Below are 25,618 nucleotides of genomic sequence, written 5' to 3' on the forward strand. Positions count from 1 at the left end.
TCACTTCACTATGACCACACTGCTTACTATTCATTCATACCATTGACAGACAAGCAGCTGCTGCCAAAGCATTCAGGTTCATGTTTATGTTCTCATTACAGATGATTGTGGGGTTGATGTGTGTGTGTCCACCAGCCAAACTGTAAAACAGAGCAGCAGTAGCAAGGCAAGCAGGATAGAAATGGAAGCACACCACAGACACAGTGACCCTGATATTACCATGTGATCTGTATCTGAATATGGACAAACTAATTAACACAGTTGGAAATGCACATAGAGAACACGCTACCAGATGTGCTGGCCATATCTGGATACGGTCCAGGATGTTTGTTTTGGGCTCCTAGATGCTCTGACCCAGCAGGTCTTTGGTTCCAAGTTATGTGGGTGCTGCGTGTTCTAGATTCAATTAGGACTGCGAATTATTCAACTTACTAAAGTGTAAGTCAAGGAAACAACCAATTCCCACATCTGAAAAAACATCATATTTGTATTTCTGCTTGAAAAAAATGAATCAAAAGAATTGAGATAACAACATAACTTATTAATAGCAAGTGTAAATGCAAAGGTGTGTGGGTCAGATGACATTATACAGCTACATACAAATCACAAGTTAATACCAGGAGAAAATGTGGTCATGAAGACCCTGAGGGTAAAATGTGCTCCAGGTTGAAGACAGCCAGAGCTCTGCTTTAGTTCTGATGACACACAGAGAGAAAAGACCCACTAACATCTGTCATGTGACTTGTTGAAGGGCAGAGGCATCAGGTCAGAGAAGTGGTTCACAATGTGCCCTGAGAAAAAGCAAAATACGACGTGTCGCTTTCAGCCCTGCACTTGCCTGGTCGCACAGTCTTTTATTTTACAAGTGGTCTATTTGTTTGTGTGCTTCCTCACCAGCCCCTCCCCCAAACACCTGGCAACAGTCGCTGAGCTCCTGATCTCGCTGGCGCCTGCAGGTGGCTTTCACAGCTAGTCAGCTACACCAATTTAAAACAAGCCCCTCCTCCTCCCCATCCCTATCAATAGTGGTCAGAGCAGCATAGAGAAAAGGACAGTGTGTGAATGTGAATAAGAGCAACACATAGGGAAGATACACAATAAAGGATGTCGAGGGGGGCACCACAGAATGTGGACGGGGGGCAGAGAGTGGGGGCTGGGGTCATTTACAGTGGTCTGAAGGGGTGGGGGCTCTGAGCCACAGGCAGCTATTATAAGTCACAGTGAACAAGCTCATTAAGGCAGAGAGCAAGCGTGGGGGGGTGGGGGGCGGGGGGCTGGTAGTAGTGCTGGCTTTAATACACAGTCAAAGTTCAAAAGTGTCACTGCCTGCTCCCCTGACGGGCTGGTGGTGGCGGGGAGGGTAAGGAAAAAGGCACCTTGACAGCCACTTTCCATCTGCCTCCACCCATCCCTCCTCCTCCTCCTCTCCAGCCAGTCCCCTCACTGCAGCATCAGCTGCTTGAGGTTGTCGTGGAGGATGGTGTCCTTGACGTCGCGGAACACCAGCCGGATGTTCTCAGTGTTGATGGCCGTGGTGAAGTGGTGGTACAGCGGTTTCTGCTGCTGCTCACGGCGCTTTTTGCGAAAGCACTCCACCAGGAAGCGCTGGACGTCCGCCAGGCTTGTGGGGTCGCCCGAGAACTCGGGGAAGTAGTCTTTGATGGACACCTGCTTCACCTTCTCCTCCAGCAGGTCCGTCTTGTTCAGGAACAGGATAATGGAGACGTTGCTGAAGACCCGGTTGTTGACGATGGTCTCAAAGATGTTGAGGGACTCACTAAGCCGGTTGGTCACCCGGTCCTCCATCAGCACCTGGAGGAGGTAGAATACAGACGTGTGCTGGGGTCAAACGTCATTATGACAATCTCTGTCTGGTGTGGTTTTCAGATGCAGTGGAAACACAAACAGCAACACAAGGCAGGGACATAGAGAAATGGACTGTAGCCTTTGTCCCGTGGTGAAGTTCCGCTCAAAACAAAAAAAGTTCTAATGGCAGCCATGAAACCATGGAAACAGTAGAATTTTACTGCTGTAAAATCTCTTTCACTGCTGCAAATACCTCAAATTTTTCCTTAAGTAAAGAAACCTTTTAAGAAATTGTGTGCATCACCCTTAAGTCCCTCAGCTAAGGAAAAATTAAACATTAAGTGTCATAGTAAGTAGAAAACTTAGTATGACACACTGATTTGTGCAACTGACCCCTGGTCTGTTTGAGTGGAATACCCTGTCAACTCAGCCACCTTCAGGAGTTCAATGTCCAGTGTTTGTGTGTTCTCACTGTGTTGCTTCCAGATGACTCACCTGGTCGTATTCAGAGGAGGAGACAAGGAAGAGGATGGAAGTGACAGAGTCGAAGCATTCGAACCAGCGCCGCCTCTCAGAGCGCTGACCACCCACATCCACCATCTTAAAGGGCACATTCTTAATCTCAAAGTCATACTCGTGGATGCCCTTAGTCGGTTTTCTGGCCAGGAGGATGTCCTGTTGGCTGGGGAGGTAGTCCTGCAAGCGAGTTATTACATTTATAGACACAATTTTATAGTTTATATCAAAACTTACATATCCAATATCAGTGTTGAAGCTGTGTTGATTCATTTGAAAGTCTTTCATTTCAGCAGCATTTCAAGTCAGCAGCTCAGTGTTTGCTCCAATTGTACAACAAAAACTGGCGTGGCACTACATATATAAGAAGATGGTCCCAGAGTCTGACGCTGTGTATCAGATCAGTTCATTTGGCCCAGAGAGAAAAACAGATTTATTTTGGCCTTTAGTTCTGGTCCATTTCATGTTCACACTGACTTCCTGCAAAAACATGAGGTGTAATCAGGAAGACACACACACCAACAGGTGAGTCATTCAGTGGATGGTTTTGGTGAAGTGTGTAAAAAAATTCATTATGAGAATTATTAGTCCTGACCGTGGCTGGAGCTAATGAATCAGAACAGGAGCAGCTGGAAACCGGATCTTAATCTTAATATCTTAACATTATGGGAGCTGAGTTACTGTTTCGCTCACATTATAATGCAGGACTGCATAAAACCCCTTCGCACTTCCTGGTGTATGAGGGAAAATCCCTGCATGCCCGTGTTGATGCAGATTGTATTACCATGGCTACCAGATGATCTCAATTTATATACTTACGTCACCTGTTCAGATCACTGAACCAAATTCTATTTTCTAATTCTTAATTGTGTAAGTTGATGTCACTGATACATTTCTTGGTATTTAGACATCTTGACACAAATTTTGGACCTAACCCTCACCCCAACCTAGACACAAGTATTTGGTATTACTACTATCATATATCGTACTATGTATCTCCATACATCTTCATATTTACAGACATATCTAGACTTTAAAATACACACACACATAAATAAAACACATAAACAAGAGAAAACAAACTAATAGTTATTATAAAAATAGTAAAAAGAAATTCTGTGGTTGATCTGGTTTCCTTTCACAACACAAACCACTTAGTCTGGTTGTTTGGTGTGACAACCAACAGCATTCACAACAACTTCAACGAACCAAACTGAACGTGTCAGGGTTTGTTTGAACTACAAGAGAAAGGTTGGGTGTGAAAGCACTTTGCTCGGCCTGGGGAAACTGTCTACGATACAAGAGCTGGCGTTTCTCACTTGTTCTAATACAGGTTTAACAACATCTGTTCCTATAGATTCTATGGTGCCAGAAAGTTTTTACCAGGTTTCAGGCACAGTCCATCCAAGTCATTAAAGAGTTTGTAAGAAAGGAATTAACCAGATACCTGTAGCGGACTTGTAGCAGAGATTCACTGACTACTTCTTCTGTTCAGAATAATTTTCCTCATTTCTTAGAAGGGGCACTGATAGACCAAGAGGAAGCTGGGTGGGGGATAATGCTGAGTGAACAGGGAAACCTTTGCTTAGCGCCCATATCTTGTCATTGACTTTTAGTCACTTGTCATGGGCCTTTAGAATGTCCCATGACCACATCTTCAATTGTTTCTAAATGGCTCAGTGAAGCTATTCGCAGTCTTTAACGTGTCATTTCCTGTCTCTAATTCAGGATGAACTGTTTTATACATCTGGGACTTTTGGCCCTAAATTTGTAAAACCAAAAAGTCAAATAAATGTTTAGTTGTTACCAGTGTTAGAACAGAATAATACTCACAACTATAATCTGTCTGTTGGTGGGCGCTGTGAGTGAGCTGTGTTGGCAGCTACATGGAGAAATAGTGCATGCACACTGGAAAAACCCAATGTGGAGACATGACTGGGGACAGGAAGGCAACAGTTTCACTTCTCTTTTCAACAGACTAGCTAAGTGCTCACACCCATCTTCCGCACGCACCCTGCCTGCTGGGGGTCTATGATTCGTGGAGCCTTTGCAGAGTGGGCAGGACTTACCGACTGTCCGAGCTTTTCCAAATTGTCCAGGAAATACTTGACCGACTCCCCCTGAGAGAAAGAGAAGAGAGATAGTCATTTCGTAAGACAAACTTTGAGCTGAATCTCCACTGTAATATGTCACATGACTCAAACTCCCTCAGGGTTTTATCTTGCCGAAAATTAGGCAGGGGTGGTCCTCTCGCGCTCTGATCCTCTCCTCCACCGCCACCTTCCACTTGTGGCAGAGAACTACGCCTTCTCTCAGTCCTGACAAATTAACCGTATCATCAGTAACATCAATTAACTTTTTTTTTTTTACCGTATTAAAAGAACTAATGATGTCTGCACTGTTTCACCTGTCCTCGCGAATCTCCTCTTTTTAAAATAAGATATTTATGCAAAAAAAACCCCAAAAAACCAAAAACCCCATAAACGATGGGATTTAACGTTAATTTACGGAGACTCTTCAAGAAGCTGGGTGTGCTTGAATGTAAAAGAGATAATATTCATCTGTAGGGTTGCCACCTTTTATGTGAAAAAGGGTGGCAACTATTCACCTGTTTGAAGAGCGGCAAAATCAGGTCGGCTCCTCCCTCCGCAGGCAGAAAATCCAGCGCGTTCGTATTCTTCTTCCTTGGTAATTTCGGATTGGCTCTGCCTGATGCACGGATTATGATACAAACGTCAAATCCACCAAGTGCCGAGAAAACAAGTAGGCCTACTAGAATTTTATCGGGAAGCAGAGGCGGCAGGAAATTTGACAGAGGCGGCCGCCTCGCAATTCTCTATGCAGGAAAAACCATGAGTCCCGTATATATCAATATGGAAGTGGGTCACATTAACATCACTTTTTCATGATAGCACCCACTCACCACCACAGAGTGAGAAAACAAACAGCAGTAACAGTACACTAAACCAAGCCTGACGGCAGGTAGACCTGGTCCTGGTTTAAAGCTACATGCAGCCCCGATCAGATCTGCTGAAATGACTCTCTTTAGGTTCAGGACCAAAACACACATCTGAAGACATCACCCTGGACTCTGGAAAATGTCATTGTGAAATGACATTTATCTCTGTTTGATCACTACTGATGTTTTTTACACCATTGTTTAAATGAAGAAAGTAACTGACAGGCAGCTTCCCAGGTAAATAACTAAAGCGTCAGCTGTTCCGATCTTGCCTTCTTACCATCATTTAAACTCTCCATAGCATTTCTGTCATTCGAAACAAACAGAAACATAAGCAGAAACCTGACTTCCATAAAGAATAAAAGAAAGGCAACATCATATTAATAATCTCCTGACTTCCCAGCAGTCCTCACTCACTCTGACATCTTTCTCAGTTGGTCTGCTGTCAATAAAGTTTATTTCATTCTTGTCTTCTCTATGCAGTAACATATTGACATTCTAGCCCACACTGCTGCACATTCTCGGGTCATGCTTCCTCCCATACTGCTCCGACATCTGAGCCAGGAGGTGGGTCGGGCTTTAATATTCACAACCAATGGAAATTTACTATGGCTGGATTGAAAAAAATGTCTCTGATTCAAATTCATCTTCATTTCAATATTCCGGTATTGATTCATAAAATCCAGAGATTGATCTTTTAATATATGTCTTTTACAGTGTCCTGTGGATGTGTGGAGCTGTAACCATGTTAGTCTCACGTGACCACCCTTCTCCTGCATCTTGTCACATGATCATAGGTGTAGTGCTGCTGGAGCAAACTGGAATGACACCCCATTAAATTTTTTCTCAAAGTGATTAAATAAAATCTGGTTGAAATGTATGAACATTTTTAAGCAATTGAAGCGAAAAAGCAAATCCAAATGCAAGATGTGCAAGAAGGCATGTTTACCTGTTCATACACTCTGTCTAAACTGTGTGTTTAAACTGTTGGTCATGTTAAATAGAAAGTGCACTTATTGACACAAACCATGGGATGACTTTCTCTCATGCTTGAGCCAATTTGATCTAACACAGGTCTGCAGCCCTCCTACTCACAAAGCTGGCTAACAGTCGGATGTAATCCCGAGGAAATGCAAGACAGACCAGCCTCTTATTTACCTCATTACATGAGCTTCTATTTCTGTGTCCCTTCTCAGTTTCCAATGCATTGCAGTCTTGTCAGTAACGGTGAATGATGCTAGAGATACACTCCGCTCCACTTCTGCCTTACTATCACAAAATCAGCTCTGCTACAGACACTTGGAAATTATTTTGGAATTTCAAAAGCCTCCTCCACCAGCCACGTCTCCCAGCTGATGACTTCATGGCCTTCATCGTTCTTTACTGTTAGACAAGATCCATTAGCAGACAACTCGCAGAATTCAATAAACCGCAATAAAGCTCCTCTGATTAAGTCTGTCTCACTTACTGCATTTCTCACTCTCACTGAGGAAGACATCTCCAAACTTCGTCCCACCACTTGTCCTCTGGATCCTAATCCGTCCAAACTCTTTCACCCACATTCATTCATGCAGGGTTTTTCCAGCGTACAGAATTGCGAGGTGGCCACCTCCGTCAAAATTTGTGCCGCCTCCACCGCCCGATAAAATTCTAGTAGGCCTACTTTTTTTCTCGGTACTCGGTGGATTTGGGTTTGTAACTGCAATTGCGGCTGTACGCCACCACGGCAATGTAGTGGCGTTCTATGTTTCTGCCTGCGGAAGGAGACGGCGACCTGATTTTGCAGCTCTTCAAACAGGTGAGTATTATCTCTTTTACATCCAAGCACACCCAGCTTCTTGAAAAGTATCCCTAAATTAACGTTACATCCCAGAGTGTATGTTTTTTTTTCCAGAAAAATCTCAAATCACAGATTAATTTAAAAAGAGAGTTCGCAAGGAGGAGAATTGTGAGGACAGGTGAAACAGTGCAGAGTGCAGATATAATTAGTTCTTCTAATATGGGAAAAAAGTGAATGTGTCAGGACTGACAGTAGGTAGTAGTGAGAGAGGGGTCAAGGCGAGAGTACCAAGTCTTTAGGAGTGTATTAACGAGTGTAATAAAGCTGACATTTACATGATTTTAACATCACTTTTTATTCATCTTCCAAAATGTTCTCAAAAGCAAAGAGTGAGTGGCTTTGACCCGCAGTGGCTGGAGAGATAATGATAAATATATATAAAAGAAAATACACACTGAATCCCCCAGAGCACGACATCAAAAATCTCCTCCTCTTCCCCCTTCCTCCTCTCTCAGCTGATTAATAATCAGAAACAACAGGTTTAAAAAATGGAAACTTGCAGTCAAATTTAAAGACCTCAAAAAAGTAAACAGTCCAGGCTGACCTAAGTCCTAAGCAGTGGACAGCTCGGATTTTGGTTTTTATTCAGGCATAGCAACATCTGGACCTGTTGTAGGGTTAGTCTAGTGCGCAGTCTGTTACCTGTGAGCCCCACGCAAATGGTTCTGACATCCTAGGATATTTTAAACTATTAAATTAACGGTTAAACTGTTAATTCTGAACAACACTAATGACTACCCTAATGTGAATGCATGCTGGCAGATGCTAACAGTTGTGTTGGGGAGGAAACCATGGTGACTTCGGTAACATCAAATGGATTCCTTCTACAGACTATACTAATATGACTTGTTTTAATTCAAAGGGAAATCAGTAGGTGAATTGGCAGGCTGGCAGAAAGCTTAGAAACTACAACATCATAATGATAATACGTGTAACAGCAGAGTAACATTAGAAAAGACTGACACACACTCTGCTCTTTGAACCTGATAATTAGCTGCTCCAAACAGATGAAGGGTGAGCCAATCTCTGCAGGACACTTACAGATCATTTTCCTGTAAGCGAGACACTGTCAGACCACAAGTTCAGCTTGTGGAGAGCAGAGGGAGACTGGGAGGAAGGAAGGGCGTGGGGAGGCAGAGGGACAGAGAGAAGCAACCCCTCATTAGCTGATCTGTGTCCATCTGTGTGCACTCAGCAGCTGCAGCTCAGCTCAGTCCACTGTGAGAAGGGGCCTTTATCTTCTACTGTCAATGTTCATCTGTCCACTCACAGCTCCCTCAACCTACTCCACAGTGATCACTGGACTTCCTGCAGTCTCATGGATGTCAAATTGGCAACACAGGGCAAACACTAAGCACAGGGGTTGAAAACTTGATACATGAGTCAAAGATCTGGTTAAACTAGATCTGGGTGATTAATCAAATTTTATTTTGAATTACGATTTTGACTCAATGAGAACAAGATAATCGAGATAAAACGCTTATTGTGTCACATTCTGTTTCGCAACTTATTTCATCCACGTACGTAGTAGTAGTACGTACGTACGAGTGCGTCATCTTGAACAGTTTGCCAATTCAGAGACTTTCTATATATAGTCAGACGCTCAGATAACTAACTTATATTGTGTATAACCGGAAAAAATAAATAACCACAATGCTTTTTGTTTTGAAATCTGTTTCTTTATTTTATGTTTTTTCTTATTTGGTAGTGCTTGATATTGGCTTCACTATCAAAAAGGTGCCGCCAGGGTTGATGTATTGTAGTTGATCTTATTTATTTTGATCCAATTTATTTGTATGGATTTTTATATTATATATTTAATTATATATATTTAGATATTATATAATTTTTATTAAATAAATAATAATAATCAATTTTTTTTATTTATTCTTTTATTTGTTTTTCCATTGAATTGTATTTAAAGTTGAAGAAAGTCCACTGTTAAAAAGAAAAAGGTTTTTTTAAAGTTCAATAAACGTGTGCCGTTTCCACAGTCAATGAGAAATAATGTTTAACAATTTTGATCTCGATATTGATCAAAATAATTGTGATTATGATTTTTGCCATAATCCAGCAGCTCTAGGTTCAACAGATCCAAAATTTGTCCTCGTCCGTGGACACCACAGATTCACCTCTGTCCCTGTGTACAGTGTCAAAGATTGTACCAGATACACAAGGACAACCATATAAGGATGTTTGGTCTGGAATTTGGATATGGAACCCCATAACTCACCAGCTGGAACTCCCTGCGGCGGTCATAGGCGTTCTGGATGCCCTGGTCGGCCCACAGGGCGCAGATGGATGGCAGGTAGTGCTGAAAAACTTTGGCCTCCACCATGCCGTGACCATGCGCCATCGCTGACCGGGTGTCAAATGCCATCATGGTGTCTCCGTGCCGCTGATTGGAAAGGTTGCCCCATGGGATGTGTAGTTTCTCACGAGCATCCACCAACACTCGGATACCTGAAGGGGAGAAACACACATCAGGATTTTGTTCTTGTTCTAGATGATCCATTACAGCCAACGTTGCATCCTAGATGTGGATTCGAATTCTGTCTTTAACTCTGTTGATTCAGTGGTGTCCTGACGGTGGTGGATTTACATGAGAGTAGGGGTGGGCTATATGGCCAAGAGATCAATCTTTAGAATCATCAAACATGGTCACTCAACCTAAAAGGCCCAACTCACAAATCTCTGCATCCTGTTTCTGCTCTGATTTTATTCTGAAGGTCTTGACCGGAAGTTGTGATTCCTTTCTTTCCACCGCTTTGAAGCTTCTTTCAGATGTCTGTCCCCTCGCCGCTGTTCTCTACCCACAATGCTGTCTTCTCTTTACAAACTGTGTCTCGACCAATCACACTTGTGGCTTAGTTAACATGGAGTATTTGTTTGGACAGAAACGTTATTTATTCATAAGGTGCTATATAAAAGTATTCTAATCTGAAAGTTCAGTTGTTAACTGCCTGCAGCATGTCTGTCATCCCCGAGAGAGAGGAAATGACCAGCTATCGACACAATTCTTGCACATCAATGGGCATCAGCATCACATACACAGTTAAAACCATGCACAGAGGCCCACCATACATGCTCCAAACCAAAGGCTAAAGCTGCTTATTACAGGATTACTCCAGTGTTTCTCAATCTTCTCTTGCCCCTGACCCAACACTGAGGTTTCCAAACAATAGAGCTCAACTGTCATGTAACAGCTCATGTAACAAGAGATTTAAAAACAGAATACAGAAAATTAATACATACACAAACAGTGAGTTAATTAATGAACAAACAAATTCATATTTGAAATAAACAAATAGATCACAACACTTACAACAGTGCAAATCAGCAACACAGAGTATTGTGAACATTCATTGTATGTGGTGGTTATAGAGACACTGATGAATGTAAAACAAAGCAGCAGTTGCTGAAAAGCCAAGTACAAATATCACAGCCAATTAAATTCAGTCAGAATAAAAACAATGGTGACGACTGCACAAACACCAGCGTTTCAGCTATATTCACCACCTACTGCTAGATTATGAGCGCTGCCGGTGCTAAAATGTCACTCAATCATTAATATCAACAGGCTATTAATGATTTTCACTCACACACTGTGTGAGCACAACAACACCCAACGTTATATTAGAATAGGGCAGTGTGTAACAAGCGAGCGGCAGAAAAGTGACAGTGAAGTGGTGAATGTGAGCGAAGCACAGGAAAGGGTTAGCGGTGAGTTGTCAGTTGTTGGCGGTAAATGTAAAGTATGGGCAGTTAATGTTGGTGTGGCAGTTAATAAATGCTGCAGCTTCAAGACCAAGAAAAGTTGTAGGTTGTTTCCCCAACTGCTGGAAAAGAGGAAGTCACGTTAATCAGCTGCTTGTCATTACTACCTGATGTGTCAGTGTTAAGATCCTGTTAGTAATCACAGCACAGCAAAGGGTGCTTCACAAGTTACTTGACTTGGCTGCAATGATATTACTACCTTACGTCAGGTACAAGCTTAGACTAAACTCAGATTTGTCCTGTACACATACATCTTGATAGTTAAATTATATTTCAATTTTCAGATGAGACTATTAAACTGGTTGGTTAGGAAGAGAAAGGAGGATGGTGACCTCGGAGGAGCTGAGGTTAGTAAAGCTAAATAGAGATGCTAACTAGTCACCTTTTGAGATAATGGGAATTTTCTATTGGATTTTAATATACATATACAGAATGGAATGAATAAAAATGCTGGTTATGTGTTGTGTTACAGATAAAAAAAAGACCAGTAGCGCAGGTGCTAAATGGGCATTTAATTTCATTTTTTGACATTATTTTCTACAGATAAATGACAAAACCTGTAAATCAAGACACTACAGACAAACATGAATAATCCTATCTATAATTTGATTTGAAGCTATTCTGACCTGCATGAGTTTAGTTAACACTACAACCATACTAATCCAGCTACATGTAAAAAGACTGTCCACACACTAATGTTTTCGTTCAGATCTCTGTCCACAATGAAACAGCAATAACAACACTGTGCATCACTGCCAACATCTCTGAACATGATAGCTGTTCTCATCTGTCCACCAACTGAAGTCTCCACAAAGACCATAGAGTTGAACCAACACCTCTTTTAAAACTGTTTCAACAAAAACTGAACATTAAAAAAACTTAATGAAGGTAGAATTTATCACAGGATTCAATAATATCTGTTATTATTAATTTTGTTTGTATAATGTCAAAAGACAGTGAAAAATATCTATTGTGATTCACAACAACCAAAGGAGACATCTTCAGACACTGTCTTCTGTGTGACCAACGATCCAAACCCCATACAAATGAAGTTTAAAGTGATGTCATCAGTACTTCTTTGGCCTTTTGGCTTAAAAACAATAACTAATCAATTTATCGACTAATCACTGCAGCTTTAGTGGACACCGTCAGGCTGCTTTACACCATTCTTACACAATACCCCATGAGATGATCCTTCATCAAGACACAAACGGCTCTATCTGTGTCTGTTTCTACGTTACTACACTGTCTGTCAAACAGCGTAGGGTAGTTAGTAGATGTAGTGAGACTATTTTATTTTTGGAGTTAAATTTAATCTCATAGTCTAAATGCAGTTTCAACTTTTCAGTCCTGATGTGCTGAATGAACAACAAATACTTTTGCTTACAAAGAGAAAACCATTTAAATGATAATATATGAAATGTGTGCATCACAAATGTGCTGAATGGTAAACAGACTGCACTGACACAGCCCTTTTCTTGTGTTATCCACCACTCAGAGTGCTTCACACTACAAGCTACAGTCACTCATTCACACACACATCCAAACTGTGTTTTTATGCCTCCACGCGGGTGACAGTCAGAGCCGAAGACATATTGTTTTTAGGTTTTCTATCCATCCCATTCTCGTGAACTCGATATCTCAGGAACGCGGTGTCAAATTTGGCACAAACATTCACTTGGACTCAAGGATGAACTGATTAGATTCTGGTGGTCAAATGTCAAGAAAACACTTTTTAGCCATTATTCAAGTCTTCACAGCAATTATGACAAAATTTCACACAAATGTTTAGGGTTAGGATTAGTTTTAGTCCTTAGTTTTATATGACTTTGGATAAACAGGGATGTAACCACCAACAAAACCTCGGTCTGGTTAAGCACAGCCTGCTAATGTTGCCAGTCCATGTTCCAGCTCTGTGAACTCTGCTTCACCCCTTCACACAAGCTCTGTTCCTGTCCTCAACACACAGGTTAATCCAGCTGTCTGCAGGGTGTGTGTGTGTGTGTGTGTGTGTGTGTGTGTGTGTGTGTGCTGACAGCACAAGGGTGAGTGTGTTGATTCTGTCTACATATCTTCCTGTGCTGAGATGCAGCTTTCATGCACTATCCTGTCTCTGCTCTGGACTGGAAACAACACAAACACAGTCAAACTCTTTTGTCTTTCATGGTTTGGACAGATAACAGGACGCCAATGCAAACCAGGTGGTCATTGGTGCCTCGAAATGAAAAAAAAAAAGAGATTAAAATTTAAGAGAAGTAACATTAATGCAGCTTCTTTTTTAAAGAGCACATATTTAACATTAAACATACAGTGTGTATAAGATACACAGGAACTGGAAGAATTTTGAAACATTAGATAACCTGTGGCCCTGATAAAGGACAGGAATATATTGATTTATGCAACACTGAAACAGTCTAATAATTATCTATGGGCTTTTGAAATAAGGGTTTTTCAATCTCAATGTAGTATTTAATTAGTTTATTTCAGTGAACCCTTTAATGGTTGCTGTTCATCAGTTTTGAGTGGCAGCCCACAACATGTAGCTATGACAATGAGAAAAGATAAAACTGAATTCATCCTGAAGGAAATGATTGTGTCAAAGATGCTCAGTAGACACAGTAAAATAAATATAGACATAGCAGCACAAATACTGACTTCGGCTCACCTGATTTCCAACACTATAGCTCCTGATTCAGATCTGAGACTGGATCTGCCTGATTTACTGATATGATATGAATAACTATTCAACTGTAAAGATTCTTACTGCTGACTGATGTGATGAATTTTGGCTGAATACAGTACTGAGCAAACTCCACACTCTCTCCTGCTCGTTCTCAGAGTGAACGCGACCACATTAGGACAACCTGTTACCAAAATATAGTACCTGGAAACTTGCAGAACATACTTGGGAAAGCTGAACAGTCCCGACTAGTTTGATTAGCTATCCAATTAATTTTTCCAATATTTTCAGGCTACAACCAGTGCTGCTGTGGCAGCTGTAGCTAATGAAGGGAGAGATGTGGGAGAGGAGGAAGAGGACAGCAGACAACATGCTGCTGAGGCAGACCCATGTGGTGCGGAAGCAATCTGTTCTCCAAGCTTACTGATACCATCCTTTGAAAGCACAGCAGCTCAAGCCCTTTAAACAATAACAGCATACAGAGCAGTACAATGCAACATTTCACTTGCATGATTGAAAAATTATAGTGTGCAAATGTGATAAATTTGTAATGCTAGTCTTTTTTCCCCTTTTTTTCCTGGGGGGCTCAGCTCCTCCAAGCACACAGAGATGCCATGGAGGAGAATACAACACTGCTCCAGTTGAAAGCAACTATGCTCGTTACTATAATTAAACCTCTGTGAGTAAAATGCAAAATAGTCTAATTTATCAAAAAAACCAAGGCTGCACAATTATAACTGAATAATTAAAATATATTCGAAATCCCAATATGGCCAAGTGCAATATCCAATTCACAGGGGCTGTAATTTTCTTGATAAAGCTAAAATGTGTCATATGTTACAGAGACGTCCCATCATCATATTCTCCAGACATAAAGGAAACATGTTTGTTTGGTACAAGACTCAACAAAAATTATATCATCATCATTTTTAGAGTTTTTTCAGTGAAAATTAAATGTAAAAATTATCATTTCAACTGAAATGACAATATCTTCCAAATTAGTTGCAATATGTTTTTGTTTTTTGTTCATATCATGCAGCCCTGCAAAACACCATTAAACAAGGATGAACTTGCAGTAATGTAATATCTTCTGCAGCTGACTATCCACTGATGGTATGTGTTCATCTTAGCAAGGCTGTTAAGTTATTAGCCAACTTCTATAAACAAGCTACTATGATAGTTGACTGACTTTGGCCTAACCTGCCAAATATCTTAAATCTGAGCAAGTTCTTGTAGACCCCCTCCCACACTGGCCCCTCCTCCATCAATCCACTGATGTGGATCTGAACACAGATCAACAGCAGCTAACACACTGTCAGTATCAGTTTGAGTAACCGAGGAGGTCAGCTGAGCTGGAGACTGCCCTGAAGGACCTGCAATTAAGAAAAGATAAGATACGATGATATTAGTCCCACAGCGGGGAAATTTCCCGCGTCACAGCAGCAAAGTAGACAGTACAAAGAAAAAAAAAACAGATTGCCAAATGACAAGAACCAAATACTTAAAGATAATAATATAATATAATATAATAGAATAAAATAAAATAATATATGTACAATTAAATACTAAATATAGAAGATACAAAATACAAAAAGTAGCAGCAGCATTGGGGCCAAGGGGAAATCCCAGAACGGAGCTATCCTTCTTGATCAGTCTGTTCAGCCTTTTCCTGTCAGCAGTTGAGATGCTGCTGCCCCAGCAGACCACACCATAGAAGATGGCTGATGCCACCACAGAGTCATAGAAGGTCCTCAGGAGTGTCCCCTGCACTCCAAAAGACCTGAGTCTCCACAGCAGATACAGCCTGCTCTGTCCTTTTTTGCACAGTACATAAGTGTTGTCAGTCAAGTCAAGTTTATTGTTTAGGTGAACAAGTCCACTATCTCAATGTCAATTCCCTGGATGTTCGGTAGGAGGAACGTGTTTCCGTTTACAGAAGTCCACCACCAGCTCTCTGGTCTGCTGAGTGTTGATCTTGAGCCGGTTCCGCTGGCACCAGTCCACAAAGTCCTGGGTCAGTTCTCTGTACTCCCTGGCAGAGTCGTCAGAGAACTTTCGCAGGTGGCAGTTAGTGGATTTGTAGGAGAAGTCTGCAGTGTAGAAGGTGAAGAGGAACGGAGCCAGAGCTGTTTCCTGTGTGGCTCCTATACTGCAGACAACTCTCTCTCAGTCCTGGATACTCACATACTGCGGTCATAAGGTGAGGTAGTCGAGTATCCATTTGGTGAGGTGATGGTCCACTCCTGTGCACTCAAACTTGTCCCTCGGGAGCGTGGGCTGGATGGTGTTGAAAGCACTGTAGAAATCAAAGAACATGATTTTCACAGTGCTCCCAGCCTTTTCCACGTGGGAGAGGGATCGCTGCAGGAGGTAGATGACAGCGTCATCCACTCCAATGCCATGCTGATGAGCACATTGAAGCGGGTCCATCGATGGGCTCACCAGGGGCCGAAGATGGACATGGTTCTCCTCTATCCTTCACAGTTGATCAGTGAAGGACTTGAGGAGCCGTGAGCTGATGCCGTCAGGACCAGCAGCCTTTTTTTGCCTTTATCCTCCGGAGTTCTCTCCTAAACTGACTTGTTGTGAGGGACAGGTTGGAGCTGCCTGACTGTGTGCTTGAGGTTGGGGATGAGGGGGAAGGGGAGTGGACAGGGGATGTAGTGAATGTGTGTGCTTGTGACCTAGGTGATGTGTGAGGCAGACCACAGGGGGCTCAGACAGTCATGGCTGCTGCAGGAGGGACAGGACGGGGGAAGGGGCAGATTACTGATCAAATCTATTGAAGAAGAGATTCAGGTCATTCGCCTACCTCCTGGCCCCTGCAGGCTGGCAGTTGGGTTCCTTGTAGCCTGAGATTGTTCAAAAGCCCCTCCAGACCTCCCCCGCTGATGTTGTTCAGCTGCAGCTGCTTCTCGGTCCTCCTCCTGTAGCTGTTCTTTCCCTCCCTGATCGTTCTCCTCAGCTCCCTCTGCACTTCCTTCAGCTCCTCCTTATTTCCCAACCTGAAAGCTTTCTTCTTTTTTTTGGGGAGGACCTTGATGTTGGGAGTGATCCAGGGTTTAATGTTCAAAAAACACAGTTTTGTAGTCCGTAATGCAGTGTGTCAGACTGTCAATATCCTCCCCGTGGTCACCACAAAGCACTTCCCACAAAGTTGAATCAAAACAGTCCTTTAAAGCCTCTTCAGCCTCATCAGACCATCTCTTGACTGTGCGAGTGGCTGCTGGCTGCCTGTATACAAGAAGTTCATACACAGGGAGGAGGTGAACCAGGTTATGGTCTGATCTTCCCAGGGGAGGGAGAGGTGATGAGTTGTATTCCTCCTTTGAGTTGGCATAGAGTAGGTAGAGTGTTTTATTGTCTCTGTTGGGGCAAGTGACATACTGGGTGAATGTGGGTAGAGTGGAGTCCAGAGAGGCATGAGGGTGCTGTGTCTGCAGCCTGCTTTGGACAGAGTGGAGGACATCGGAGGCCACATCAGTGTTGGCAGAGGGGGGAAATGTACACTGCTATTATGATAACATGTGAGAATTCCCTCAGCAGGTAGAATGGCCTCATGCTAACAGTTAGTAGCTCAATGTCTTTATTGCAGAGTTGCTCCTCAATAGTGATCTGCCCGGTAACACCATCTATCATTCACAAACACTGCCAGCCCTCCTCCTTTCCTCTTACCACTCTCAGTTGTCCTGTCCGCCGGCAACAGCTGGAAACTGTCAAACGTTGCGTTAGTGTGCGGTGTTAGCGTGGTCAGCCATGTCTCCGTGAACAGCATGATGCTACACTCTCGGTATTCCCTCTGATGCCAGGTTAGTACCATTAGCTCACCCATCTTATTGGGGAGAGATCTTACGTTCCTTGTGATGATGGAGGGGAGAACTGGCTAGAACCGTCTCATCCTAGCACGCTCTGTTCCAGCACATCTTCCTCGTCTCTTCCTCAGCTCACTGGGAATGTCAGGTCTCTCTCCGGGAAACACCGCCCTATTGCAGAATGCCGTCAGCTGCTCCCTGATGTAAACAATCGAACCAAGGCTGTATGCTGGGTCTCTGGTCACGGATGTAAACAATGTAAAAAAAAAATTGACAGGTGACCTCTGGACAAGTGCATGTTGGGATAGGCCTCCGTTCCCTGACACCCTGGATGGGAGGAGACACTTGGAAAATGAATGGACAGATGCTTGTTTGTCTTCAGTGATTCATTTGGTCAAATAGTGAAACCAGTAGTGCTGTCCCCAACCAAAGACTTGTAGTCGTTTGTTCAAGCCATTAGTCAACTATTTGTTGCATGCTAATTGATATCAATTTAAATACACATTTTTGAGGGCCATCAGAAAGGGGCAGAGTTTTACAAAGAGATATTAGCTCAGCAGCAGGATCACTTGCTGTGGGTGGAACTAACTAAAGACTAGCTGGTGTCAATAGAGACATACAGAAGTCGAAAACCAGCTTTGAATTCACCCACGATAAGTCTGAAGAGTCAAGAATGGGATGAAAGGAGATGGAAACAAAAATAAAGTCAGTTGAAAAACAACATAATGAACCTGAAGCAGGGATGAATGGGACTGCAGACAAGAATGGGCGAGTTTGAGTGAATCAGACAAGAAGGTCTGACAAATGCTCTCAAGCCACCTAGGACATGATGGAGTAAATATGGATGTTAAGCATGCACAGAGAATTGGCTGACACAACCTTTAAGCTTCAAAGAGAGTATTGTTTCTTCTGACAAGAAATTAAAGGGCAACTGAACAGGAAAGAGCTGCTGCCCAGGTTGAAAGGCTGAAGAATGATAAGCTAGTCATCATGCCCAGGGGTGGACAAAATCAATCATCGGCTTAAAGTGTCACAAAGTTTTGTTTCTATGGTAGCCCTAAGAGACAAGTGAATTGTGTTGTGCTGTGTGAGTGTCCTCATCCTGAACAGAAAGACAAACTCGACTGGCAGTGGAAAAGAGGTCAACTGACTTTGAGTAGACGGTTTACCTGCGTTTAAAAAACCTGCTCATACCTGAAACTTTTGGTGGAAAAATGGTATATAAGGGGTTTCCACTGCAGGTCAGAAGGACGCCATAGGTCAAGCTGCTAAGGACATTTTAAAGCAGACTTCAAACTGTGTTGTGTGAACTGGTTGTTGCAGCTTGAAAACTAACTTTTTCCCCTAAAGTTTGAGCAAATGTTTGAATTTTGAATAAGAAGTGACAGCCCTATTAAAAAACAACTAGTGGATTAACACAATAGACTCATTAGAATTTTATACAATTCAGAAACAAAAAATAAATAAAATATTTTAAAACTGGCAGGAAAATCAGGATATCGGGATATACTGCAGATCACACCCAGTGTTTCCCACACATAGATGTGCCGCCCAAGTATATTAACGGCTGCCAAAGTATTTTTTTTCTTATCCATCCGAGAGAATGACAGCATCCGCGACCGATTAATCTCTCCTCACTCTACCCCTCTACTGGTCTACTGACAATGGCACATGCTCTGCAGAGAAACACAGAGATAGAGAGAGAGCGAGAGAGACGTTAGAAGAGAGATGTACATTAGAAGACGCAGAAGCAGATATTTTACAAGCACGGACCAGGTAAAGCAACTCCTTGGCCCAATTCCAATCTGGTCCCTACACACTCCCACTCAGAGACGGAGTCTAACTACTTGTGGAGTCACACTTTGGAGGGTCTCTTCATTAAGGGGGAGGGCAAGTGCTTTGGGATGCCCTCACCTTTCTCCGATGGAAACAGGAAATTCATTGTTACCCAAAATATTGTGATTAAATTAATATTTATCCAGGGGTGTCATGTGGCGTAGTGGTCTAAGCAGGCGCCCCTACAGTCCTCGCTGCAGTCGGCCCCGGTTCAAATCCCGCATCGGACGGCCCTTTACTGCATGTCATTCCCCCTCTCTCTGCCTCCCCGTTTCCTGTCTCTCTCTACCATACTATCCAATAAAGGCATAAAAAAGCCCCCAAAAAAATAATAATAAAAAAATTAATTAATATTTCTCCAAAAGATGATCATATACACAGCATTAACAAAGATGTAGGTGTGTGGGCAATGACATGGCCCTTAACACATTCATAGCATAGCTAGCTTGTGAAAGGAAAATTATTAATTGAATATAAAAATTCACAATTCAAAATGTTTTCGTTTGCTGTCTTAATCTTATTATATGCTTATTTTTTCAACAGGTTAATTTTCAAATATCAAGTCAAATAAAAAAACATCCCATTTTTTCGGGTACACAGAGGCATGTTCATTCCAAAATACAACGTGACCTGTAATTTCGTCATGTGTGTGTGAAAATAGTCAATAATCAAATGTTTGTTTGAGGTCATTTATGACTTGCCCGTTGGAAATAAACACATGGAACTCACATTTGTAGGCATATGGCATTTCATCCATCCCTGACAAAGCGATGCTGCACTCGTCCGGGAGGGTGGTTTGTAAGTCTACATCGATGCAGATTCTGTGTTGGAGGGATTTATAACCCACTCCCTCAAAGGTCATTAGTTTGGAACGACACTCAATGTGGCGGACCCTTCACACAAACGCGCAAATGGAGTGAGAGTGGGTAGGGGGAGTGTGTAGAGACCTTTTCTCCTTATTGTGTATTGTTTTTTGACTTGGTAGTTAGCTTCAAAATCTCTGAAAGAAAGCGGCAACTATGCTGCGTTGGCAGCTACACATGCAGCAAGGTTGTCCTGGCTAAATATAAGTGGAAATGTGCAGATGCGTACCCATTGATTTCCCATGTGGGTAGATGGAGGGGAGGGTTGGGGGGTTGGATCTGTTAAATATAATGTGTGAAGTTAATAGAAATATTCAATAAATCAAAATATTGTGTTAAAGGTCACATTTATTTATGTTTGTCACATGTAGTAGACCATTTTTGTGGCAGCAGGTTACCGGCCCTTTTCACCGGCTACCAGCACATGTATATTTCAGAGCTGTGGGAAACACAGACACCACTCAAGTTCAATTTTCAACTTTGTGTTTACAGGCTTATATGTGGAACAGAGACTTGTTATAGTTTCATCAGCAACACACAATTACCACGGCAATGATCTTGCCACAGCAACAAATCAAGAGTTTTCATTTTTAATGATTTACTCCTCTCCACTCCTGCTTCCCCACCATTTTAGGCCCCCAATGACTGACTTATCTTTTATACTGAAATGATACTGACACCAACAGTTTCCTTTTCAGTTTAACCACGTCAAGCGTCATTTACTTCCCCCTGACTGAAGCTGAGTAAACCTTTCCAGCCTCACATCACACTTCCCTGTTTGCACTTATTCACAGGGAGTTTACACGTAAACCCCCTCCTCCACACACACACACACACATGCACACGCACACGCACACGCACACGCACACACACACACACACACGGTACAAATAGAGGCTTCTGTCTCTGGTAAGTCGTTGGCTTGTTATTCATCTCACACTGTACAGAGCCAATCAGCTCTAAGCTCAGACCAGAGCAGACAAGGGCTCCAGACTGACATAAATTTCACCCAATTAAGACTCAGTAGCTCATTTTTGGTGCAAACTTGCGATGCCTTCAGTTATTTATTATATTCAAATTATCCTCGGCAGGCAACCAGGGAGATCAGCCTGACAAAAAGGCCTCAGAGTGCAAACAGTCAGCAGGTGAGGTCTTGCACATGCACACGTGAATATTAATGGTGCCACCAAACAGTTCCTGAGCATTTCAGAGAGGAGAACAGACCCGAATCCATCAAAAACCAAAAGGATTTAATAACTCTTGAAAGTTACTCTAGGCTGCACCTGAATCCTCAATTTCCAGATAAACTATGTTTCCATTTACACACTACATTGTTACTGATGTTTGTTTTTCTTCATTACACCTCGCCTACAATTATTCTATGAGAAAATAATTCATGCCCACTTTATCAATTTTTTCGGTCTACATGAACTTAAGACCTCCCGTAATGCACTGAGCTCCTCTCTCCTATTGTCGCCCTCTGAGCTGTAGAGTCTGCTGTCACTGCAGACCAGCTACTGCCCCATGGCATCCTGCTCAACACACACAGATACAATTACTACTATAAATCTCTTTATTATTAGTCCTATTATTATCTATTATCTCTATCTCTTATTAGTCTTAGATTCTTATAAGTCCTGTTACCTGTCCTATCATTGTATTTTATAATTCATCATCATTAAACACCTTTATCTGTAACCTACATTATGCTATATTCTCTTTCGTTCTGTATTAGTGGCCACATTGAGTGTGCGGAGAAGTCAGCACAGAAACATCAAATTGAAGGGTACACATAGACACGCAGACCCTTGCATACTTGTGGATGTGGATAGTATAGCAGTAGCTTGAACGCGTCATATGCAGCCCATGGGTCGAAAGGCAACTGCGCACACAGAAGCCTCTACTGCCCACTCAGTTACTGCAGCACATGCAACTCAGATGAGTGTGTGTGGCAAAAAAACCTGTTTGTTTCAAAAGATTGAAATGAAAAAGAACAAATGAGATTTGAGAAATCATACAATTGCAGAAAGCTTTCAGTACCCAGGTTACTAAACTTGTATTTAAATCTGTGAGTGGGCTGTGTTTTTTTACACAGTGCTCTTGTTGATGTGAACACAGCTTTAGAAGGGAAGACAGGTCACACTAACACCAAAAGTAGCAGCAGTGTATACTGTTACTAAATCTTGAAGATAAGGTGTAAAGTCACCACCCACCTAAAAGCAAATCACAGTAAAATGTCTTAGGTGGACTAAATATTAAGTGTCATCCATTATGTTTTGTAAAGATAATTAAAGAAGCCTGGTAGAGTTCATATTTTTATCTGTTCTCAACTATCATTCAATCACTACAACCAGTCTAGTCAAACCGAAACAGCAGCAGCTAACCCCAACAACTGGAAAGAGCACGACCACGCGAGGGTCATCCACTGTGTGATCAGTGACAGCTGTGTTAGTGTTTATTTCCACTTTTGTATTTGGGTGGCTCAGTATATGGTCAATACGTTATGATGGAGCTATTCGTGTGATTGATGACACTGTTTCCACAGGATCAAAAACTTAATGATCATTAAATATGTTCCAACCAACAGACGTCCAGCTGACTCAAAGTATGTGTCTAGAAATAAAACATTAACGCTAAATATGGCTTTGAAACAAAAATAAAAATATTCATTTATTAACATCAGCAAGATAAGCAACCATATCTATAATAAATATAATATCTATGGTACCCTAAGTACCCTCAGACAGAACTACAGAGATGAATGATGCCAACTCATGTGCCACAAACAGACATATTTACAAAAGGTTTTCTTCATCAACAACTTTGATGGCAATGGTCATGTACAAACACACTGTAGCAACTGTGCCCTCAAACACCACGATCATTAATTTTCTATATAACATAAACAACATATTGTGTCACAATATAAAGGTGCTCTCTTTTATGTACTATATTGTTTCTTTACTTGGGCAGCCCCCCAGGTATATTAACAGCCTTCGAAGTCAACAACCACAATCAAATAACTGGTGGACAATCTCCCCTTGCTCGTCCCATACCTTTTCTCTTGCTCGCTGTTGTGTTTCATGCCATAGCTTCACTGTACAGCTCCACAAAAATGGAGGACACGTGTGAGCAAAGATGTCCTGAGCAGAAAGTCATGAGACCTGAGAGCATCTGAGAAGTGTATGGGAGTACTACACCGTAGATAACAATAAACCCACAGACTCACCTGCTAGCTTGCCACTCAGCTTGCAGGGGGATTTCTTTGTGACAAATAAATAACTGGACAATATATCCAGCTCCATTGCTTCACATTGTGTCAAACAAATAACAACATCTCACCAATTCAGCTCAGGTGGGTGAGAGTGGATTACATATTGTTATTGGCCACTGAGCCCAGGGGACTCTTTCATATGAGGCTTTAACCGTCTAAAATGTGGGGTTAAAAGAATGAAGCTGATTATCATCGGAAAAAACACAGAAATGAGAGACAGACGTTAGCAACACTTCCTGCAGTTGATTTTCACAGTAAAAGCTTTCCTGTGAAGAGAACTGTCAGGAAGCTGTGAGTAACACCATTTTTAACCACTTAAAATCAGTTTCACAGCATGATGTGGACAGATGAACAGCAGCAGGCACAAACCACACATATTCAAAAAAAAAAAAAAGATAAGCAATGTTGTTTGTTCTGTTGCTGGCAGCATAAAAGAAGGACAGGCCAGTGTTGTCTCAAAGTCAATGTCAAAAAAACAACAACAACACAACATGCATTTAGTGAACAGTCATTCTGTGACACAGTTCAATGTTGGGGGAAACTAATGAGGCGTAACAATATTGAACAGGCTGTACAATCAGATTCATAATCACTGGGTGTCCCGCAACCTAATGTGAAACAACACATCTAATCTGGGACACCCACCTACAAGAGATCTCATTCACTGAACTTTACTTGTACAGCATGAGTGTCTGAGCTTAATACCAACAGCTTATTGTCCCAGAATGCAACCTGTCAACCGTTTTGGGTAAATCACAAAGAAATCAACAACTTCACTGGCTCACTACTGAACTCTATTTGCAGATGACACAGCTGCATGTTGATGTGGACTGTAGAGTTGTAGCAAGGCTGCGAGTTTAGAAGTGATTCTGTCAATTTTCGATGACCAATGTTCACCTGTAAGCACTGTACAGCAAACAGAGGCAGATATTGATCATTTGTAAAATGATGTGTAGCTCTTCTAGAATTTTTTTTTTTAGCAGGTGGACCGAGGATGTTCTTAAATTCATCAATGTGTCAACTTTCAGAAAAGGTTTACAGTGGTCAGTCATGCTGTAAATCAGCTGGAGAGAGCTGTCCCTAGTCTCATGTGTGATAAGTAAGTTTACAGTAAACAGGCACATGTTGGTGTCATGTTCTCTCAGTATAAGACCAAGAGGCATGTTTCGGTGATAACAGCGGCCATGAGGAGCACCAGGACAATGTCAAACCATTGTGTACGTTCTGTGACTCAACATAAAGAAAGGAAAAATATCAGAGAAGCTCCGAACAAACACAAACAATGACCACACTACCAGCGCTCCCCTCTCCTTCACTCAGACAAACACACATAACATGGGCGTTTCTGGGTCGCTTAACCAGCTAACCAGTCTAGCTTTGTCGAACACAGAAAAGTGCTCTCATCGGTTCAGCTGCAGCTAACATGGCTACCAACTTCCCACTCATTACTCTTTACACCATAAAGTAGGGGACTGGTACAGTGGTCAAAACAAGCCTGCTTCAACATATGAAACACAAGAGGTACTCGGTGTAGCCTTACCTTTTATAACATTACTAAAAATCGTAGCTCTGAATTCTTCTTTGGCCTTCTGATCGAAGTCCTGCCCATGGATAATGCGCATCTGCTTGAGGAAAGTGGACTTGCCGCTTTCGCCTGCTCCAAGTAATAGTATCTTTACTAACCTTTTTACGTAAGTCTTATCTCGATTAATACACTTATCTATCTCTTTAGATTTCCGCAATTGTTCTGCCTCTCCGCTTGTGAGGAGACAGTTAGGGAAACATACAGATAAAACGGAGCGGGACGGCAGGAAATCCGCCATCTTTGAAACAACTTCATCGATACAGACAGCGGGGACTTGAGGGCTGAGCTCACCCCTGCCCGCTGCTGCATTCGCGTGTTGTAGGAATCCACCGTACTAAAACGTTCGTCACAATTTTCACCAGTGTAGTTCAAACACCAAAATCCAGTCCGTAAATACTGAGCTGAGGCTGAACATCGAGATTCTGGGAAATGCTACGCCGGAACTTTGTTTTAGAGCAAAATATGTACATTTTCCCAATAAACTAAATTCTGGCAACACAAATAACAAATTGTAACATATATAATAACGAATTGTAATTTCATAAAACCAAAGCAATCACCACTTCCTGGAAATTTGATGTGTGGTTTATTTATTACTAAATTAAACATTTTTTTGAAGAAACGATGTGTGTTTAACATATCAAGGGTCTACACAAAGCTTTAATTGAAT

The 25,618-nt window shown here is 42.0% G+C and overlaps 1 protein-coding gene across 1 annotated transcript; it reads right to left on the reverse strand.

Annotated features, from left to right (window-relative positions):
* Positions 1-469: 469 nt before the first annotated feature.
* gna13b (guanine nucleotide binding protein (G protein), alpha 13b) lies at positions 470-25,219 on the reverse strand. Its single transcript, XM_023422828.2, has 5 exons — positions 24,904-25,219; positions 9,355-9,584; positions 4,392-4,442; positions 2,302-2,502; positions 470-1,812 (listed from the first exon to the last, which is right to left on the reverse strand). Exons 1-5 carry the CDS (start codon positions 25,184-25,186, stop codon positions 1,441-1,443), a joined length of 1,137 nt encoding a protein of 378 aa, XP_023278596.1. The 5' UTR covers positions 25,187-25,219; the 3' UTR covers positions 470-1,440.
* Between the last annotated feature and the right edge of the window lie 399 nt (positions 25,220-25,618).

The sequence above is a fragment of the Seriola lalandi genome, unplaced genomic scaffold (genome assembly GCF_002814215.2).
Source record: "Seriola lalandi dorsalis isolate HSWRI2012SDOR001 ecotype SW California unplaced genomic scaffold, Sedor1 jcf7180002054686, whole genome shotgun sequence".
Taxonomy (NCBI): domain Eukaryota; kingdom Metazoa; phylum Chordata; class Actinopteri; order Carangiformes; family Carangidae; genus Seriola; species Seriola lalandi.

What these genes read in the sequence shown, in the direction of transcription:
- gna13b (XM_023422828.2), bottom strand. Translation starts at nt 25,186, where the DNA reads ATGGCGGATTTCCTGCCGTCCCGCTCCGTTTTATCTGTATGTTTCCCT. An exon ending in TTTTAGTAATGTTATAAAAG is followed by an intron (nt 9,585 to 24,903) that starts GTAAGGCTACAC and finishes TCTCCCCTTCAG; the next exon opens with GTATCCGAGTGTTGGTGGAT. An exon ending in GCCGCAGGGAGTTCCAGCTG is followed by an intron (nt 4,443 to 9,354) that starts GTGAGTTATGGG and finishes TCTTTCTCTCAG; the next exon opens with GGGGAGTCGGTCAAGTATTT.